The sequence below is a fragment of the Gymnodraco acuticeps genome, unplaced genomic scaffold (assembly GCF_902827175.1).
Source record: "Gymnodraco acuticeps unplaced genomic scaffold, fGymAcu1.1, whole genome shotgun sequence".
Classification (NCBI taxonomy): domain Eukaryota; kingdom Metazoa; phylum Chordata; class Actinopteri; order Perciformes; family Bathydraconidae; genus Gymnodraco; species Gymnodraco acuticeps.
In genome coordinates, this window is record NW_022992193.1 from 1,191,893 (window position 1) to 1,212,278 (window position 20,386).

A 20,386-nucleotide genomic window follows, 5' to 3' on the forward strand; every position below is an offset into this window, starting at 1 on the left:
AACATGGCCGAGCGCTACGACTGCACAGAGTGTAAGAAGACGCTGTACGGGCAGAAGTACATCCTGAAGGTGGAGAACCCATACTGCGTAGAGTGCTATGAGGATCTTTTCTCCAGCAGCTGTGAAGTGTGCCAGAAGCTCATTGGCTGCACCAGCAAGGTAATACTCATTATTCAACATATCACTCTTTGATTTTCCCCACCCAAATCCACAAAGACTTTATGACGTATGAACTTGTACCTGTTTTGGTCTTGTTTCTTGTGGATGGGGAAGTTTTACTGTATTTTTTAATGATTTACTTTTACAGTTGTTTTCATGGACCAGAACATACGAGTCATGAGCATGCACTCCTCATCAATATCTTCCAATTTGTACGTGCAGATCATCTTAAAAAAAAAAATCACATGTCAACATTGATAGCTTGTTAAACCACCTTATTTCATTGTCGGTTTATTCGTGTATGACGGGAAAGTTTGCCAATATTTCTTTACATTTAAAATAGTTTTTGTGGGAACTTCATGCACAAATAAAGTGTTTTGCTTTCATCACATAACCTCAAATAAAAATGAATCACATATTAACCAGCATGCTGTTCAGGTTGTATAATGAATAATATTTTAGTTTCACGTCTTTTTGACTCAACTTGTACACGTTTTCAGACTACAGTTGTTGAACTTTTCCATGCAAGAACATACAAAAGCTTAAAAGACTTCCTGTCCTCTCATTGGCTGTGCAGGATCTGTCGTACAAGGACCAACACTGGCACAGCGACTGTTTCCTCTGCATCAAGTGCAGCCGCTCTCTGGTGGATCAGCCCTTTGCCAGCAAGGACGAGAACCCCATGTGCATCGAGTGCTACAGCAACGAGTACTCCTCCAAGTGCCACGAGTGCCTCAAGACCATCATGCCTGGTGAGAGAAGCTTATTACTTCTATGTCGCTATTTTTATAATGAAACCAGTTTAGAAATTGAGATTTAAATACTCTGAACATGTGTATATTTGTTCCCCCATAAATCCAACCACTTCCAAGATGTGTTGTCAACCATGTTACCGTACAAAGCCTTTTTTCTTTATTAGGTCAGCAGTTTAGGAGCTCACATGACATCAGCACGTTGAAATTAGCTGTAATTGGTTAAAGCTGACCAGAATGCCAGTAGGATAGTGTGATTCCTTTCTTCTTCATCTGCCCACCCCAATGCTATACAGGCTCCAAAAAGATGGAGCATAAGGGCAAAAGTTGGCACGAGAATTGCTTTACCTGCAACCGTTGCCAGCAGCCAATGGGAACCCGGAAATTCATCCAGAAGGAGGCCAACCACTACTGCCTGCCCTGCTACGAGAAGCAGTTTGCCATGCAGTGTGTGCATTGCAAAAAGGTACAAATACACACTGTGATCCACATCATTGTGTCAAGAGAGGCTGAGTTTGTTTCTGCCTGATGCTCCTGAGGTTAGGGCGAGGTCTAATGAGAACGTCTTCCATCCCCGAGATGATAACAAGATCAATACTGGGCCTCAGAGGAATTTAAGGCCAAAGTTAACCAGGATTTTACCTTACAAGTCCCCTGGGTAGCTTAAGTAAATGCAAGCTCAACGATAGCACTATGATGCCTCTGTCGAGTGGTGTATTAAAACTTGATGTACTTTATGGCTGCACAATTACATCAAACTGACACATTCCTCTGCTTGCTATCATTGAATGCAAATAAGACTCGAATGTGAAGGAAACAGATGGCAGAGCAGGAATGACATTTTGTGCTGAAAGCTGGAACTGGTAGCTAGTCATCTGGCATCAGCAACAGTCATGCATGACACTGCAGTATGGATATAGTCATGCATTGGAGCTCTAAAATGTCCAATTTAAAATATTTGTTCTGATGTGAAAGTGCAACACACTCCTTTGAAATGTCATTAGGTAAACATGGTACATGTCATGTACTCATTTCTTTCAGCCAATCACCACCGGAGGAGTGAATTACCGTGACCAGCCCTGGCATAAGGAGTGCTTCGTCTGCATCGGCTGCAAGCAGCAGCTGGCCGGACAGAGGTTCACCTCCCGGGACGATTTCGCCTACTGCCTCGACTGCTTCTGCAACCTGTTCGCGAAGAAATGTGCCTGCTGCTCCACCCCGATCAGCGGTAAAATAAGAAACCTTTGAACTGCTCTAATGTATCATCAGTTACATCAACAGAGAGACTTTCACTTGTTACTAAATGTATCATGGTGCCATTGTTACCGGCCTGTCAGGTTTGTTAACTTTTATCTAGACTTTTGGACCATTATCGTCCAGATTTCTTATCCACGCAGGCATTCAGCCACATCTTTGATTCATTCAGCAATTCAATTACAATTTTGTCAGATTCACACGATAGTTTATCCTCCCTAAACTGCTATCTAATTTCAGTAAGCTGACGTGGTTGCTGCTCTTCAGAAATAGATACAGGTTTACATAAAAAGGGTCAATCTTTAGAAATCATCAAAAATGAATCCCTCCAGTGACTTAGCAATTTCTTAGAGTTAAGGAACTGGCAAAAGACACATTCTATAAATATTATATATATATAGTCAAAGAGTTATGGCTAAATGAACCTCACATTTAGTCCTCTAAGATGTGATTATGTACTACTTAGATTTGATGCACTAAGAAGTTGTTTAAACCTTTAAAGATGAATATAAATATGTGACGTGGTGAAAATACAACAAGGTTATCTCATTAGATTCATTAGATGAAGCATTATCATATGAACTTTAACAGCGACGTAACCTTTCCCAGAAGATATTCTTCCCACTGTGTTTCCAATCACCATCAATTCAAGGATGATCACGTTAGCAGAGATCATGAGACTGTAAGGTTCAAGCTCATTGTGTTGGTTTCTCATGGCTCCTCTGTGTTGCTTTTATCTCAGGCCTCGGAGGCAGCAAGTACATCTCGTTCGAGCAGCGTCAGTGGCACAACGACTGCTTCAACTGCAAAAGATGCTGCGTGTCTCTGGTGGGTCGAGGCTTCCAGACAAGCAAAGACGACATCCTCTGCCCCGACTGCGTCAAAGACTTCTGAGCCATTTCCAAGCCGGGAAAATAGTTTGTCAAATTTGGCACTGCCTCTCCTTGCCTATCATTAATTCTCACACATTAACTCACAGTACTGCTAAGGTGTTTTCTGCATGCGCTGGTGATTCATGTGAATTAGTTGAAGTCTTCATTACAAAGAATGCTGCTTTAATTTTAAAGCAATGTTCTACAAAGAAACACATGTGTGTATGTTATTTTGGAATGAAGCATCATTATAAACATTTTTCAAATATATATTACAGCATTTAATAGTTAAGTTGTTTCATTGCACATCTGATGACAAGGATATAATATATATTTATATGAGTTATTATATGTAATAATACTAATACTGTTTCTAACACTGTTTATTCTAGTTAAATACATTCTGTTTACAACTGTAAATTATAATAAAGACCTTTAGAATGTAATTAATGCTTTTTGTGTGTTAGCAATGCAGCTTCTCATGGAAACAATATTTTTCATAACCCAATAGAAAATGTGCATCTAACCCATTATGTATTTAGCTCAGATCAGTTTTGTTTTGTCATGTTTGGACAATAATACAATTATAAATGTTGGTAATCGATTAATTAATATACATGGGTTTGTCACTTACTAATACACCATACTGTCTTTAGTATTAAATGCTAATAAGTCATAAATAAAGGTTTAAATTGACTATGTTTGCTGTTTTAACCGTTAATATTATGTCTGTTTATGTATATTGCGTCTCAACACCCAAATATCGTCTCTTCGTGTAAAAACACCTCTGAAAATGAGAAAGAGCTCTCACTCTTCCCCCTTTTGGAATATGCACTCCACCCTTTGCAAAACTCCATCGTCTGCAAAATGACGTCAGATTTTGTTGGACATACACGATCTTTGTTTAGCGTGCAGGAAGTCAGCAGCAGGTGCCACCGGAAGTGTGTGAGGTCTTTGCAAGGGAGCTAACGGCATTTGATTGCAAGAAGCCGCTGAATAATAACAACGGAAGAAAACCAACGTATAATGTAAGATATGTGTCTGATTATCTGCAAGTAGTATCGTTATGTGCATACGTAGAAGCTAGCATCGTTGCAGTTCAAAGTGAGGTTGGTGCTGTAAAGCCACTGCGGCAACTAGCTAGGCGGCTAACTAAATTAGCATGGCTTTGTTAGCTACATTGCTAAGTAAAACTATGCAGCAGAAAAACATGCTTTTAGAAACTCGCTATATATTGTGTGCTTTTATATATAGACAACACATTGTGTGTAGCGTTAACATACATTTGTATGCTAGCTGGCATGTAACGCTATGCACTTCTTTTTATCAAATCTTTAAAAAAATATTTAATGTACTATTTTTGTATGCCTTGCATGTCGATGGTGTCTGTAATAGTTTTACCTTCACGAATAAGATTAACAATATTATGTACATCATCCTAACTGCTACTATCTGGATGAAAAGGCGCAGATGGGCCGCTCAGATGCATATGGGGAGCAGAAGGCCAGAGTCCATTAGATAAATCGATCATTTTACACGGCTATGCTAGCAGCTAACGCTACAATCCCTATTGAACACGATGTGCTATTCTGTATTAAAGTTTTGACTTTTGGTTTCTTCGGCACACATACTATCTATTATGTAATAAAACAATCTCAGACGTCTCAGCTCCTTTTAATGGCTTTAGGCCCCTCTCTGTCCATTGTGGAGAAAGATGGGTGGGGAAAGAAATGTAAGACATCTTTTTAAAAGAGGACATTTTAGGTGCTACAAGTGGTGCTTTGAGTTTTGTATTTTTTCTGATTTTTAAAAGCTTTTCTTTTAGGATTGCATTTATATCATATGTTCATTAGTGGGGTGTGGCCTTACATCTGTCATGTGTTAGGTCATCAGATCTTCAGATGTCTACTGATAAAATGAGTGCTGCTGTACCCAACCACCGGAGGACTAAGCCTGGAGGTAATTGCATAACGTTTTCTGGTTCAATCTCCAATTTAATTAAAATGTTTAAACCTATTTTTCAACACTTTTTAAAATCTGAAATCCATTATCCCTTGAATTCAAAATGACTTTAGCCGAGTGAGATTGCAGCTGTTGCTCCCTGATTATGCAGTGCATTTGAGATGTGGATGTTTGCTTTGATGAATTTGTTGATAATAGGAGCCACAGATGTAATTCTCATGTCATTGCAGGAATTAAGACTGCGGTTGTGGTCGAGGGTGCCACTGGGCCAACATCCCAGATCCCAGGTCTGTCCCAGACTGCCGATGAAACCTCCCCTCAGGAGAGGAACAGCGGGCGGAGGGTCGGGATCTTTGCTTCAGACTCGGACTATACCAAACTCGCAAAGGGGGGTGGACACAAAGGTAAATATTTCTTTCAAATTAAAATGTGTTCGTTAAAGGTCTTTCGGCCTTGTTTTCAAAACCCACAAATATTCGCTTTGATGGGATGTTAAACAGAAAAAAAGACAACAACATTTTCTGCCTTTTTTGCATTAAAAACCCACCAAAACGAGTTATTGTTAAACCCCTCTGATGATATTTAACGGCAATTGAAATATCAAATTGTGCTTTTAAAGGTGAGATACCACATCGTATTTCCTAATCGCTGGCAGCATTTAATTTAAACGTGGTTTCTCCCTCTGCAGGACTGCTGAGTCATGAGAATGACAATAATGATCTACCCAAGAAGGCCTACAATCCATCCAACTTCTTCGGGAGCAATGGGTCAAAGAAGTGAGTCACTGTTTAGGCAGGAATAAGCTAACTATAACAAAGTGGAGAGGCATCTGTGCATGTTGAAACAATGGATTTGTGTCATAACAATTAACAATGTGTGTTTAATAATTATTCAACAAATATCAAACTTAGTAAAGGAAAAATCCTTCAGTAAATTAGAGTATTGATTAACCACTCCAAGTCTGTTATCATCAAACTGGTGAAGGTAACAAACATTCCTAAATGCTCCTTGATCCTCCTAAAAGCCACATAAAGCCAAGCGTACGGGCCACAGCCAACATATCCCATAATGTGCTAAGTGGCCAGCAGTAACATCGTATGTCACCGTGGTTTTGTGCTTACAGCGGGAGCAAAGCAACGTCTCCCGACAGCCAGATGAAGGCGGGCATGCAGCCTCTTGCTGCACCGTTTGGCACTGATAACGGTTCCGATTGGGAAAAAGACAATAGATTTTCCCCTGATAAAGAGCAGGTGAATAAACCAAACTAGTCATCCCCAACATTTATACCGTGTCTTCATCCTTTTTATTTAAAATTTCACATTTTTACCACCACCTTTCCCTTACTTCATTTTGCTCCATCGTCACAATCGCTCTTTGGTTTGAATTCATTTGGGTTTCATTTTCTGCCGGTGCGGTAGCTTTGTGGAGAAATGTGTAAAGGCTTCAGGTAAGTAGAGAGTGATGCATTGATTGGACCAGTAATCATTTATACATTTTGTTCTTATTTTTGTATAACTGAAAACTACTAACCTCCATATTTCTTGGAAGTCGTAAAAACTGTTGATACTGAATGAGGTTTCCTCATCAGAATGTAACACATGAAATGTAGTTTCACAGAGTAGCTGTCAGATTTACTTCTTGGATAGTTTCTCTTTAATTTCAGTGTTTTGAGAGAAATGAGAGAATAAACAATGATTTTGTTGGCTGCTGCTGTTGGGTCTGTTTTTTTCATTCCACTTTCTTTAATCCTTTTCCATTGCATGACAAATTGCATCTAACATTATATTCCCACTCATCATTTGCTTCATCCGAAAGTGGCTGCTGCGTTCAGGTTTTTTAAGTAAGTGTGATAAAAAAACAAGCATTAATCTAGGAAACTATTGAATCCACAGATGTCTCCCGATGGAGTTGCCGATGAGTTGGGTGGTCTGATCGTGACCAGCCAATACAAGAAAACGTGAGTATAAAAAAATCTTAGTGCATATATTTAGACTTCACAATTACCTAGATTCAATTGATTTATCATTAGGGAAGTCACTCATTTTGTGGTCGTCTGCAGGAATTACGAGAAGAAAACTCCCCCTGTCAGCATGACCAAACTGCTGAGTCATGGTTACATTGAGAAGAAGACTCCTAATAATGACGACGACGCATCAAGTACGCAATGATTTCCTTCTGGTCTGCAGCCATGTTTTAGCTTAAATGTTGTGAAAAATATTAATGTTATATTATATTTCCTTCCAGGCGTGACTTCAGAACAGACCAGCACCACCATGACGGAGGACGTGGAAGATCTGGAGTAGTGCACGTTGTGCTCTGAAGGGAGAGGGGGCTCGTCCTAACACTAGTTCTTGGTTTCCACAGATCCACGAACACATCACCCCCCCTCTCAGATTCACTCATTAATTGTACATCCACTGACTGTTAGGTTTTGTACTCGTGGTTATGCAAAAGGTACGGTCCTCTATTTATTTGCGTTAATTTGTAAAAATTCACCCGGATTTTGTTGAGTAGATGTTTCGGTGCTCGCGGTATTTTCTTTTTTTTAATTTCTGTGTTGTCGTTGCTCGATTTGAAAGACGGGTTGTGCACAGGGCAGGAAACTAACTCAACGAAACACTGGCTGAGTGAAAACCCCCAGCTGTTTCACTCGCCAGTTTGAGTTTAAAGTGGAGTTCATCTCCCCAGCCGGATTAAGTCCACCTGCTTTTGGCTGGTGTTAGTTTCCCTCCCTGGTTGTATGAAGATCGAGTTGGTGAATTGAAAGTGTTTGTGCTAATGAAATGTGGTTACAGTGACGTGGAATATTATTTGTTTAGATGAAGGGCTCTGTGAAGAGAAGTCAGATGGTTGTGTGTTTCCGGCTGCAGGGGTGGAGAGGATTCCCCCCCCCCCCCCGCTTGCAAAGTGCATACTGATGGTCGCAGCAGCCCTGTTTGTTTGGTAGAAAAGCGCCAATAATAACTCCTTACGTTCTGCTTTGCAAAAGGTTGCCCTTCTTAACACTCCCCGGACTAATGTGTTCATTTTGACTCCCTAAAATCTAAGAAATATGCCTTATTTGATTGTGCAAGCTGCATTGTTATGCTGCTTTTAGTCCAATAATTAGAATACAAGCCCTTTAAGAAGACGCCTAGTAATGAAACACTAAATTACCTTAAAAGATGTTTACAAGTCACCAGAAGAGGGTGAATCCATTCTGTTGCTGCAATATGAATTTTCTCGTCTTTACCAGAAAGTGAATCAGTAATAATGCCAAGTGCGTCAGAAGCTAATGAAGGAACTAGATTGGGTCTCCTCTACGTTTTAAAGCCCTTCAGTGTTATGTTATTGCATTCCCGTTCAGCCGAATAGACCCCAAGCTCATGCAACAACAGATAAGGAGTTCTTTGAAATGTAGGGAGAACGGCCACCTTCAGCACAAGTAATTCCCTGTGAAGATTAAGGCAGTTTTAACGTGAGTTCTGAACATGCCAACCAAGCAGTTTTTCCCTGCTCTTGCAGTGTTTTTTTTCAGTAGGATAACTTAGCGTTAGCCTCACACCAAACCCACTGTCCCATGTTTGTCCATCTGATGAGTTTATTGGGCTCAGATGAGACGTGTTTACTGCGGCAACATTTCTGCATTTGAAACATTGAAAATGTATGAGCTGCTGGTCGTTTAGATAAAAAACATGTGAATTAAGAATGTGCCATTTCCTTTTCTAATCATTCCATTTAACTCGAAAACATGATCTAAATGTATTTTAAGTGTATTTTATTTGTAGCTAACACTGTCTAGATCATGGTCGGGCAAATGTTTATTTTTAACACTTTGATCTCGAAATGGAGATTAAATTGTTAACTTTGTGGTACTATAAGGGTCTTGAATTAAGTTGAAAGCTGCAAAAACAGTCAGCACTCTTCACCTTTTTTGTTTTTTATTATTGCTGGTGTAGAAGCCAGATCGTTTTCCCCATTATGCTTTGAGTGCCCTCACAGTTGGCCAAACTACTCCCAAACCCTAGCAGACAGTAGAAATAATGTACCTCTTTATCCTCGGCTTGTTCGTGGGGTATTTTAGAATTATTCTGACTCAGGATATCTCACAAAGTCAAAACATGTCTGTTACATTTGATGGACAGTTCAGCCTTGAGTCATTACATTTTTAGCTCGACTGAACTGACAGCAAAATCCTAATCCAACAAATTGTAGAGCTGCAAAAATGCTCTTATGAATGAAAAGGGAAAGTGATTCATTTGGGTGTAACAGTTCCTCCCAGAAATGATGCAGCAGTAACAAAGTCATTTAAAAACTATTAGCTTCAAAACTCTTACAGGAAGTGGTCAACACAGCTGTCCGGTTAAGGGTTGTCACTTTTATTTCAACACTATATATATTTAAGCATTGATGCATAATGTATCTGTATGTGGTATTAAAAAGTGTCAAGTGTCCAAAATCGATGCACTGGATTTTGTTTTGGATATTGTTTGCTTTGCAGGAAAGGCTTATTTGTATGGAATGTTAATTATACTGCAGTTTAAAATAATGTTTTGCTTCCTCTTCTCCCCGTGTGAGTTGGTTGTATATCAGTTTACAAACCGATAGTGGGAAACTTTGGTGGCTTAACTCTGCAGCATCCTCCCTCCAGTATTCTCACTTGTTGTCGTCCCCTTGCTATTGTATCTGCAAGTGGTATTAGTTTACTTTTAAAATGCAAATGTACCAGAAGAGTGTGAAGCAGCTTTTTAAACAGAAGTGTGTAGTGAGGAGAAAATCCATGTAAGACCCCGCTTATCGTGATGATTGCACAGACTCTCAATTATAATTTCAATAAATGGGCATGTGCATGTACTTTGTGTGCTGTTTCCTTCTTTAAATATGTTGTACTCGCTAGCTTGACGTTACTTAAATATCATGCTTCACATTATGTTAATTGATGCAAAGAAGAGATTTTCCAAGCATTTCCGGTTTTTCTTCGCTTCCACTCGATTGTTAAAAGGAAATAAGGTGTTAAAGTTACAGCATGTGTAGTGTATTCCCTTAAAGATCTCCTATGATGCTATTTTAGGCATATATTATGGGTATCAGATATATAAAAAACATGTGTTTTGCTCTAAATACCAAACAGATAATGCATTTTAGACAACCCTCATATCCCTCTATTTCAGCCCTGTTAGAGAATGGCTGATTCTCTGCTGGCCCCGCCCCCTTTTGAGCACCAGGCACACTGAGTTCTGTGAGCTAAATGCTGTGATTAAACGCCATATCATGTTCCAAACCACTTCAATGATAATATCTGAAACAGTATGGAGCTCAAATGCTTATTTTCTTGCGGGTTTACCACAAGGTGAGTTTTTTTACACATACTCTCTCCAGTACAGGTTAGCTCTGAGTGTTAGCGATGCTAATGTAAACAAAAACCATATTGCGTCCAAAACACGTCACACATTGTTTCTGATAGCAACATTTCCGATATTACGTCATATCGGACGCAAATCTGGATCAGCGCCGTTGTAGCCTATCCTGTTTTTAGAGATTTTGGTACGGAGAGAGGGTTTTATTTTCTTACACGTTGTGAGTTCCCTGACACACCGGGGACACATATTTAAAGTGGACCTATCATGCTATATTTGAAACATATATTGTAGGGCCATACCTTTTATAAAGTATATAAATCTTTTTTTTTCTTCAAAATACCAAACAGATCCTGCATTTTAGCCATGCCTCATTTCGCTCTATTTGCTCTTTCCAGCCTTGTTTTTGCAGGGGGCTGATTCTGTGAGCTGCAACTGACCACGCCCCCCTGCAGGAGAGGGGAGTTGGCAGTTACTTTGGCATTAGGGCAGGGATATCTAGATACTTTCCAAGGTTTGACATAATGAATTGTGCTACTTTTAAAGCAAGCAACGATGTTTTCAAATCTGTAATCAAGAAGCTCCTCAAAAACACTATCGAAGCAGTTAGTTCAAACAGTAATAACGGACTATTTTTCTTAGCGGATGCATGTCAATTTAAGTCAATACATACAACTATTTTTTAAATCAATAAAATCATTTTTTAAATCCATAAAAGCATTTCAATTAATATTGGGAGTCATGTCGTTACTTTGTTGAGAATGTGGCCATGTAATAAGCGGGATAATGTGCAGCAAAGCGGTCATTATGGGGAAAATATGATTATATAGAGTCATTATTCATTTGTTTTAAAGCAGGAGGCGCAAAAGCTTGCCTCGGGGAGGGAGAAAAAGAGCCACAGCGGAGAATAAACAGAAGGGCAACCATGCAAGGGAAGTCTTCTTCGCTGCTTTTGTGGCAGACTACAGCGCCACTTACAGGCCTGGCATATGTACTACAGCGTCTCCAGCGCTTTCGAGCAGCAATGGCTGGCCGTGGCCCAACCTCTCATTCTCCTGATAGGTGGAGAATTGACCAATAGCCGTAGCGCTGACGTCAGGACAGTGTTCAAATCTGGATCAGTCTGTATCAGATCCGTTGCAGCCCCTTTTTTTTTTTTTTAGAGATTTGGGTATGGAGCAAGCGGCAAACTGTGGGGTAGAGCCGGGAAGCCAATACGGAAGTGCCACACACTGCAGTTCATATATTAGCCGATAGGCGATGGCTGCAGAAAGGAGCAATTTCCATAGACCCCCATGTTAAAATGCCCAATTTTACAGCAGAAAAAAACATGTTTCTACCCCTGGCTCCATACATTTTTATTATCGATATAGTTAGATGCCACCTTCATGATTATGGATCTGTGAGTGAATTGTTTTCTAACGCGACCCTTTTATTTATATTAGGTCTTAAAGTGTGTGCATAAATTAGGGCGTGGTCACATTGAGTGACGGCTCTGTGAAGTGACTGTCGCTGTTAGCTTCTTGTCTCTCTGCTACCTTCTCCGTGAAGCTACAGGGACTCTGCCTGCTCAGCTCATCCAGGAAAACACAACTTGTTTAACAACTTGCCGTGGTTGTTTGTTCTTCATGCTTAGCCTATATATCGGACTATTGTGACTCGCTCTGCGGTTAAAACAGACGGTGCATGAATGCGATAAGTGAAATTCGAGTGCTTTATTTATGTGTTAATGATTTTAATCAGCTACGTAATGAATGGTAAGGCTTGGGTTAGCATGTAAGCTAGTGGTAGCTCCATCGGTGCCAACGATGCTAATCGTAGCCTCCAAGTTAAAATCATAGACTGTATATATAAAGGTTAAAACGAAATAGACAAGTGTTAAGCGTTAAGTGGGATAATACTGTTGAACAAACGGCTTCTGTTTGAGGTTGATAAAATAAGGTTACATCCTTGTAACTTAGAGATATTTTATTATGTAGGTAGGAACTGTATGCATCTAAGGTTAATTTAAATTGGCTATGCTCAAGTATGTAGACAAGCTAATGTCGAAGTAGTGTATGTGAAATCAACCTCACAATAAGATGTGTATATATTACAATTATTAATGTCATATTTCAAGATGATTACTTAGATATTACAATATGGTTGGTTGAGCTGGAGTTCATTATCGAGCTTACACGTTAAAGGTTTGAGAAACCGGCTCGAGATACACTTTTTGTTATATTCCATGGAATGCTCTTAACATCCCGGTAGCAATGAATATGTTAAGTGCTTTGACAAAAAATCCATAAAAAAATTTCATCTGTGGAAGCCGTAATACTGTAACAAGTACAACCAATCCAATTGGATTGCCGACCTGTCTGTCAGCCTTCCATCTCGTGCACGCACAAATGTATCTTGTGCCGTCATTGGGCGTGCATTGCAGCAGTACTTCGATGACTCGCCAGCAACAGGCGGCCACTTTCATCAGTCTGCTGACGTCATGTGCGCGTTCATGTGTGTTGGAGGAGGTGCTCTGTAAGGAAGGGGCGGATTCTTTTCGGCTGTGTACTTTCAAATTTTAGTGCACTCGAGCCGGTTTCTGAAACGTACCTACCCCACCTTTAACGTCACAGTCATCTGAAGAACGAATACAAACCTTGTTGTTTTTATTAATTGCATTACCAAATTGGTATCAAATAAACAGTAAGCATTGGTAACACAACTTCCAAAGTTACAGTAAAATAAAAAGGACCCTGACTCGGACAATACACAATCCAACATGTTCAACAGAAGAGAATCAGTTATATTGTTTGTACACATGGTACTTTACATATATATATATATTAGGGCTGTCAAGTTAACGCAATTTTTTTTTAACGCCACTAATTATTTTAACGCGATTAACGCATGTGTATTTTTTTTCCTCGGCCGCCCCGTAGTTTCAGAGCGCATCGAGTTTAAAATACCATCTACAAGCTGATGCTGACAGCCCCGCTCCTGCCGCCCGGTTGTGGCAGACCACACTTCCACGCTCACTGGCAGGCACCGACTGGCTATTGGGGGGACCGGGAGGGTGCGTGTATGTGTGGCCCGAGCGAGCGAGAGAGAGACCTTACGTGCATTGTTGTTGTTAGCATCTGGTGCTAGCTAGCTGCGCTAACGGATAAGGAGCTGTTTAAATGAAAACAGAGGAGCGACATTTCGCCACAACTGCGCCGAGCACTTGACTTTATGCAGGAAGCCGTACGAAAAGTCAGCACACTCAGCACGAATAGTGCGCAACATGATTGCAGCGTCCAGGCAGCTCCCGTTCGAGCATAGGCCTATGCCTTGAGTTGCACATAGCGCCAACGATCCATCACACACACACACACACACACACACACACACACACACACACACACACACACACACACACACACACACACACACACACACACACACACACACACACACACACACACACACACACACACACAATTTGTATTGTATTATTGTATGAGAGAGGTTCCAGGTTGAATTGAGGCGAATATTTGTAATGTTCATAGGTTGTTGTGTTTAATATTCATGAGAATATTTGTCATTGTTCAAATGATAATAAACATTAGCATAAAGCATATTTGTCCACTCATATGTTGATAACAGTATTAAAAACTTGAAAAATATTCCTCTAAGGTACATTTAGAACAGATCAAAAATGTGCGATTAATCGCGATTAACTATGGACAATCATGCGATTAAATATTTTAATCGACTGACAGCCCTAATATATATATCTGTTTGTTTAAGGTGCCCAGGTGATGCAGACAGGCTGGACCAGAGAGTGAGAGACAGAACTGAACTCCTCACAGCAGTGAACTTCAGCACCAGTACAAAGACTCTTTTTTTCATACTGTACAAAGAATCAAGAACGATATTGGTTTAAATGAATGAAGTATTGACTTGAATACACTGATATACATTCCATTAAACAATACTAAATACTAGATCACCTACACATCAGTTAAGTTGAGGGTTTTTTCCATGCAAAAAGTTACATTTAGATATTTAGCAATATGACTTTGTCAGCTTTCTAATTTAATGTATTGAAGGCAAAGATATTTAACACATAGTGAGAACTGCTACTATTTATCTCTCAATATTGTCTGTAAAAAACGTGGTAAAAGTTATTCTTTCAGTGAGACAACAGAGCAAGCTTCTACAGTTGCACTACGTTTTGATAACAGTTAAATATTATTTTGATAACATATATTTCAATGTTGATGAACTTCATACTGTTCATTCATAATCTGATTGTCTTTGTAGCTCACTGTTAAAATAAAACAAAAAACATTACAATTACAAAATAATTATATCTACAGCCCCTAAACACACAAACACACCGCTTTCATAAATAACACACTTGTTCTGCAATAATATGTTTTATGTTTCCTGTCATTTTTGTTAGGAAAGGACATGCCTGAAAGACACGACATTTTCTCCTTCTCTGAGGGTCAAGAAGAACATCCAAGAGGAACATTAAAAGCTGATGTTATGAGATTTTAAGACCAGTACAGGACATTCACTAAGAAACTACTTTTATGGTAAAAACAGTCAGCTGATCGAATGCAGCTATTTCCACATCTACACTCCATCCGCTGATTATTTCTATTTGCCTCGCTTTATGAGCTTCACATCACTTGTGCCTTGTACCGCAGAGTTTGCAACGTCACAAATAAATGGGGCCAATCTTCAGTCAGATGTGAATGTGTAATCTAACATTTTCAGTAAGAATGATGGACGAAAGGAGTGCAAATACAAATACAATTTATTGAAATGTGAACCAAAAGTTAATCAAATGTTTAAAATAAAAAGCACATATGGACAGAAGGTGTAAACCTATTAAATGTATAAGTAAACACATTTAGTCAAATAAAGTGACAGACTAGGCCTGTGCAGTTGGTATCAGCTGTGCCCAGCATGGGCTCCTCCATCAGGCCTGGTCCTCCTCGCAGAGGAAAGACCCTCAGTCCTCCTCGCAGAGGGAAGACCCTCAGTCCTCTCCACACCAACAGACAGGACGTCCATCACACGGAGGTTTCTCCCTGAAGTCTCAGCAGCTCTCTGGACACCATGCTGTCTCAATCCGTCCGCACTGAATATGAGAGGGGAAAAATGAAAATAATAAATGCTTTAGACAATAAGAAACATAAAGTTGACTGTTGAGTTGCTCAGTTTTTTTAGATTGTCAATACTATTACTGTATAACTAATATCTCAGGTTAAGAGGCACATTCAAATAAAGATTGGTCTTTAAATACATTTTGTCTTTTGAATTGTTTGTCTAAAGTCAAGGATCTAGAACTGGTACTTAGTTTTAATGATAGTCTGGTTATTATGCTGTTTGGAGGAGGCCTCACAGGTAAGAGCGCTAACTAGCTACCATCACATGTACCTTAGCTTGACTTAAATGTATTAAACGTATAGTTAAGTGATATCAAAATATAAATAACTAATGTCATGCAAACATATTAATATTTGCTTGATTCCAGTGTTGAATTTAGCACAATTGCATACAAACGTTAAGGGGTTTTAAGATTCTGAAGTATTATGCTAAAAACTCAATAAGTTAGATTATTATTTATAGTTTTGCTGAATAGTTTCATGTCCGCTTACCTTAGAAACGTAAAATGCGACGGCAGCGTGCAGATGGGGAGCATGTTAGCTTAGCTTGGTAGCTTCATCTAGCTCTGGAACTTCCAGCTCGGTGGCAGCAGGTCCCGCCTCGGCTCCGCCTCTTTGCCCTTATTTGGAGCAGGCAGGAGAAGGCGGGAGTTGAACTCTGACGTCACTGTCGAGCCGTTAGTGGCAGACTCCGCCTACTAAGGGCTTCACGGCAACTGCAGAATCCTATGGGTGACGTCACGGACCCTACGTCCATTATATACAGTCTATCTATGGTATGGAGGAAAATAGAGCGGGTTGTGTTTTCTGACACTTGGTGAGTTCCCTGGAACACCAGGGACACATATTCATGTATAAAAGACGCACAAAAGTGCATTTTGCATGATAGGTCCCCTTTAAGTATAAGAGACATCAACAAGTGCATTTTGCATGATAGGATACCTTTAAGGGCAATTTCCCCCAATTTGTTTAATATCTTTATACTATCTATGTGCAAATAATCCAATTCAGTTTTTTTTGGAATAGAGACACGATAAAAAAAAAAGGCAATTATAGATTTTCCTATTTTTAAATCCCAATGTATATTGCTTTTCATTTTGCAAATACAAAACAAACATGAATGTGTGTCAATGGGGTGAGTAACGTTTTTTTAAGTGTTGAAGATGGACTTGCATCATTTATACTGTACTTCATGAACTTTAACTAGGCTATTTAATTATGCTTTGGGAGTCCCATTAGGACCAGTCAAGCCTATAGCAATGTGTGTGTGTAGAGGGGAAAACACACACGCACACGCACGCTCAGTATCGCTGCAGGCTGCATCCCTCCTCCTGCCGCGCTGTTTGCACTGAGCCGCATCGCACCTCACACCGCCGCGACACAAACGCGCCGCATCCGCGCCTCATCGATCCGCGTATCGGAAACCGATCGGTAACCGCATGGTGACGTCACGCCGCTGATTGGTAACAGCGGCTGGTGGGCGGGTGGCTGTGTGACACTCCAACGCCAGGGATAGATGGGCGCATTGAAACCAAACACCGGATAAACGAAAGAAAAGACAAAAGAGGAACGCGAGGACGTGCACGGGGAGTGTTTGTTTTGTTTCTCCGTCAGTGCGTGGGGAATGTAGCTGTCACAGCCGCCTGCGGGAGGATGGATGCGTAACAGCACGGATCGAGCCAGCTGTGGCCTGCTTCTAACAGCAACATCTGGCCGGTGAGTCGCACGGAGCCGCTTCGCAGGCAACGCGCAGCTTTTTCTCACCCAGGTGGGGACACAGAGAGGGGGACACAGTGCAGCCCCTCTCCCCGGTGTCCTGTCCGGGGAGTCGCTGTGACCTCGTCCTTGGTTGAGTGATTGATGTGCGCGTTTGACAGACAGGCTGCGCGCAGCATATGATGAAGGCTCCTCGCGGATAGCTCGAGCTCAGTATGGCATTGGGGGAGAAAAAAAACCTTGAACGTGACATGCTGTTAAATGCTTTCTGTGCAGCGTGCATGCACACCTGCACATGCAATGCATAACCTGTTCAAGATCCAAAGGCTTTATTGTCGTGTGCACAATATCTTGTTGGAAATGAACATCTTAGAAACCAGGCTCTTCCAACAGTGTACAATATACTTAAGACGTTAATTAAATAGTGCAAATGATACAATAGTGTGCATGAATAATAAAATAGGATATACATAATGTTAAATTAAATACTGTGCAGTGGAATAAATACTGCTTATTGTTCTAATATACAAATATGTGGATGTATGTGCGATAAACAAATTGACACTGGGATACAACTTACATCGTAAAACTATTGCTTTGCGGTGAAATATACCCTAACATGTGTCAGTGTGGGTTAAATCCCTACTGGATAGCCTCATAATGCCAAAGAAGATTAAAAATACAGATAAAGGAGAAGCATTATTATTATAAATCCCCAGAGAAAGGTGCATGCAAAGCTACAACCACTCTAACTCCTCATTTGGGTATTGTAAAAATGTTAGAGATAGCATAAGGTCACTGTGAATGAACTCTGAGTCCCCGCAGAGTTATACGGAGGTTTAATAAACAGTAGCTGCAGGTCAGAAAGAATCCCTGCAGGATTATTTAAACCCATACAGTCCCACTTTGACACCCTAAGAGGCCCCCGGGGCCCGGACAGTGATTTTCTGTTGTCTCCTTCACGTCTACATACTAACCGCCTTGTCGTCCTTCTGGAGCGTCAGAGAGGAGCCTCAGCAGCCTGGAATACAGCACCGAGGGGGGAGATGGAGGAGGGGGACGCAGAGGGGGAAGGGCCCATGGTGGGCAGAGAGGGGCCGAACGCCAGCAGCAACATCACCACCACCACCACCACCACCAACCTCCTGGCTTCCGTCAAAGAGCAGGTAGGAGGCAAGAGATGCTGCATTCACACCCTGACTGTTGCTTACGTTTTATTTTCTCACATCTTGGTCATTTATCCAACAACTTATTCACTTTTGAGGCTGCAGCCACGCTGACCTTCCTTACTTCTTCTAAGGATAGACACATATTAGTTACTCCAAATGTTACCCATGTAACTTTAGGAAAATGTCTTTAAAAAAACACCTCAAATAATCTAAATATTCACATAATTGACTCAGTTCAACTGAACACATAAGATGAACAATTATTAAGTAGCTTCTTTTTGTATCTGCGAATGAGTGTAGGTTAATGGCCGATTTGAGACGATGGGGCCCTGGGTTAAGACAACCAAGAGGCCCCACATCCTTAAAAAGAAGAACAAGACCCCCAGACCAGAGACTTTAGAAGCAATAGTGTTGTTTGTTGTCATTTTGCATGTCTTTGTAGTCCTTTAGTGTCTCCGAATCATTTTCGTGGCTTGATAGTGGTTTTGAATCACGTTGTAGACATTTGGCATCTCTTTGTAGATATTTTGCATCTCTTCGGTATCTCTATGTATTTATTTTGCGCCTCTTTGTTGTTATATGGTTGATTTCCAACAAGAAATGTTAACTGTCACTTCAGACAGAGGCTGTGGTCCATGGATCTGTTCCCAGTGCTTTATTTTCCAGTAGTACATCAATGACTGTCTGACTGTGGTACGGGGGGGAACACTGCCCCTCTGGCCCCGCCCTTACTCACAGGATGAATTAAGTCTGTGATTCCCTCAAATGTACTGTGTAAATCCTGAGGATGATCTCCAGATGAGACTGCAATGTATTGGGTCTTTATGCGACGATGATCCTCCTGAATTTCCATGTTGTCCCAATCGGAAAATGGGAAGCACATTGACAAAACGCTGATCCGTGTCATGTCCTTTGCAGTGTATTTTTGATTTGAAAGATGAGGGGCATGGCAGATTTGCATTGAATTAAGAATGAACATATCTTCTTTAGGTCTAACACGTTGCAGGTAATATTCATCCTGTGAGAAAAGGCCCTTTAAACAAACTGACAGCGGTGTAATTAAAGTGTTTTTTTTCACTCATGGCAGTTTTGCTTCTCCCTGAATAGAGAAACGTCAGTATCTCACTTATCTGTGCTTAAATGATGTAACATTTAATTAACGTCTCCCTGGTATATTTTTAGCGTGGACTGTAGATATGGACTGACAGTCAGGGATCTGTTTTTTTTTCTTCCGCCAACTTTTTGTTTTTGAATGTGAGAGACAGTTGCAGCTGTGGTGTGAACGCACCGTCCATCTGTCTTTCCTTCCCACTGTTATTTCTATGCTGCTTTCTATCCCCTCAACATCAGTTTGTCTATTCTCCTGCTTTTAATCACGCCTGTGCTAGTCCCTCGGTTTGAAACTAGATTGCTATTTAAAAGGCTTATAATGTCTACTGACTTTCAATCTCTTAGATCTCTTCTGATGTCAAGTAAAGACTTTTTTGGTGTCCTTGATGGTGCTTTGATTATCGCCGAACACACAAGAAGCTGCTTGGCCACCCCTCGATTACATTGAATGCTTCAACAGCTGTGCTTCTGAGAATCCATGAGTTCGGCATCATTCCCCTGCACATGCATGGAAGGAGATGCATGAAGTGCTTCTGATTCCTTTATTATAAGAAGTCGCAGCACTGTCAGTAATAACCCTGAGAGAAAAGGACTGATTTCCCTAATCAGGTGTTGATAACAGGACGTCTAGATACGGATGATTAAAAGCTAACATCTAACCCTCAGCATGATTGCAATTCTAAAACGGCAAGTTGCCAGACGGTAAACATTTGATCCTGTAGCGCGTCTCAGACTGTTGAACAGGCTGCGAGGAGGATAATCAAGTTTCTTTACCTTGCTCCGTGTTAAAATGCAGACGACGGCGCTGTTCGAGCGGCAAATCCACCGCCTGCAGTTCCTCCACAGAAATGTCACATTACACATGCTAAATGGAGCACACCAGCTATTGCCTTCCATTGTGTTCGGGGCCTG

At 40.7% G+C, this 20,386-nt stretch overlaps 3 protein-coding genes across 4 annotated transcripts in view; all 3 read left to right on the forward strand.

Moving 5' to 3' along the window:
* On the forward strand, positions 1–3,165 carry LOC117539334 (four and a half LIM domains protein 2-like). The gene is made up of 5 exons (XM_034205482.1): positions 1–159; positions 737–911; positions 1,208–1,377; positions 1,953–2,139; positions 2,908–3,165. The coding sequence occupies exons 1-5, from the start codon at positions 4–6 to the stop codon at positions 3,057–3,059; spliced, it is 840 nt and encodes a 279-aa protein (XP_034061373.1). The 5' UTR covers positions 1–3; the 3' UTR covers positions 3,060–3,165.
* A 729-nt stretch (positions 3,166–3,894) lies between these two features.
* cunh7orf57 (chromosome unknown C7orf57 homolog) lies at positions 3,895–9,832 on the forward strand. Of its 2 annotated transcripts, none has more exons than XM_034205485.1 (8): positions 3,895–4,065; positions 4,931–4,996; positions 5,230–5,403; positions 5,688–5,775; positions 6,123–6,249; positions 6,892–6,956; positions 7,059–7,156; positions 7,244–9,832. In XM_034205485.1, exons 2-8 carry the CDS (start codon positions 4,939–4,941, stop codon positions 7,300–7,302), a joined length of 669 nt encoding a protein of 222 aa, XP_034061376.1. In that variant the 5' UTR covers positions 3,895–4,065; positions 4,931–4,938; the 3' UTR covers positions 7,303–9,832. The 2 variants fall into 2 exon arrangements, with proteins under 2 accessions (XP_034061376.1, XP_034061375.1); XM_034205484.1 differs by having other exon boundaries at positions 3,897–4,065; positions 4,923–4,996.
* A 6,929-nt stretch (positions 9,833–16,761) lies between these two features.
* Positions 16,762–20,386, forward strand: part of LOC117539297 (plakophilin-4-like) — a 13,096-nt gene continuing 9,471 nt past the window's right edge. The window contains exons 1-2 of the mRNA XM_034205409.1: positions 16,762–17,195; positions 18,200–18,361. Coding sequence (XP_034061300.1) covers positions 18,242–18,361 — 120 coding nt within the window. The 5' untranslated portion in view covers positions 16,762–17,195; positions 18,200–18,241. The remainder of the gene's footprint in view (positions 17,196–18,199; positions 18,362–20,386) is intronic.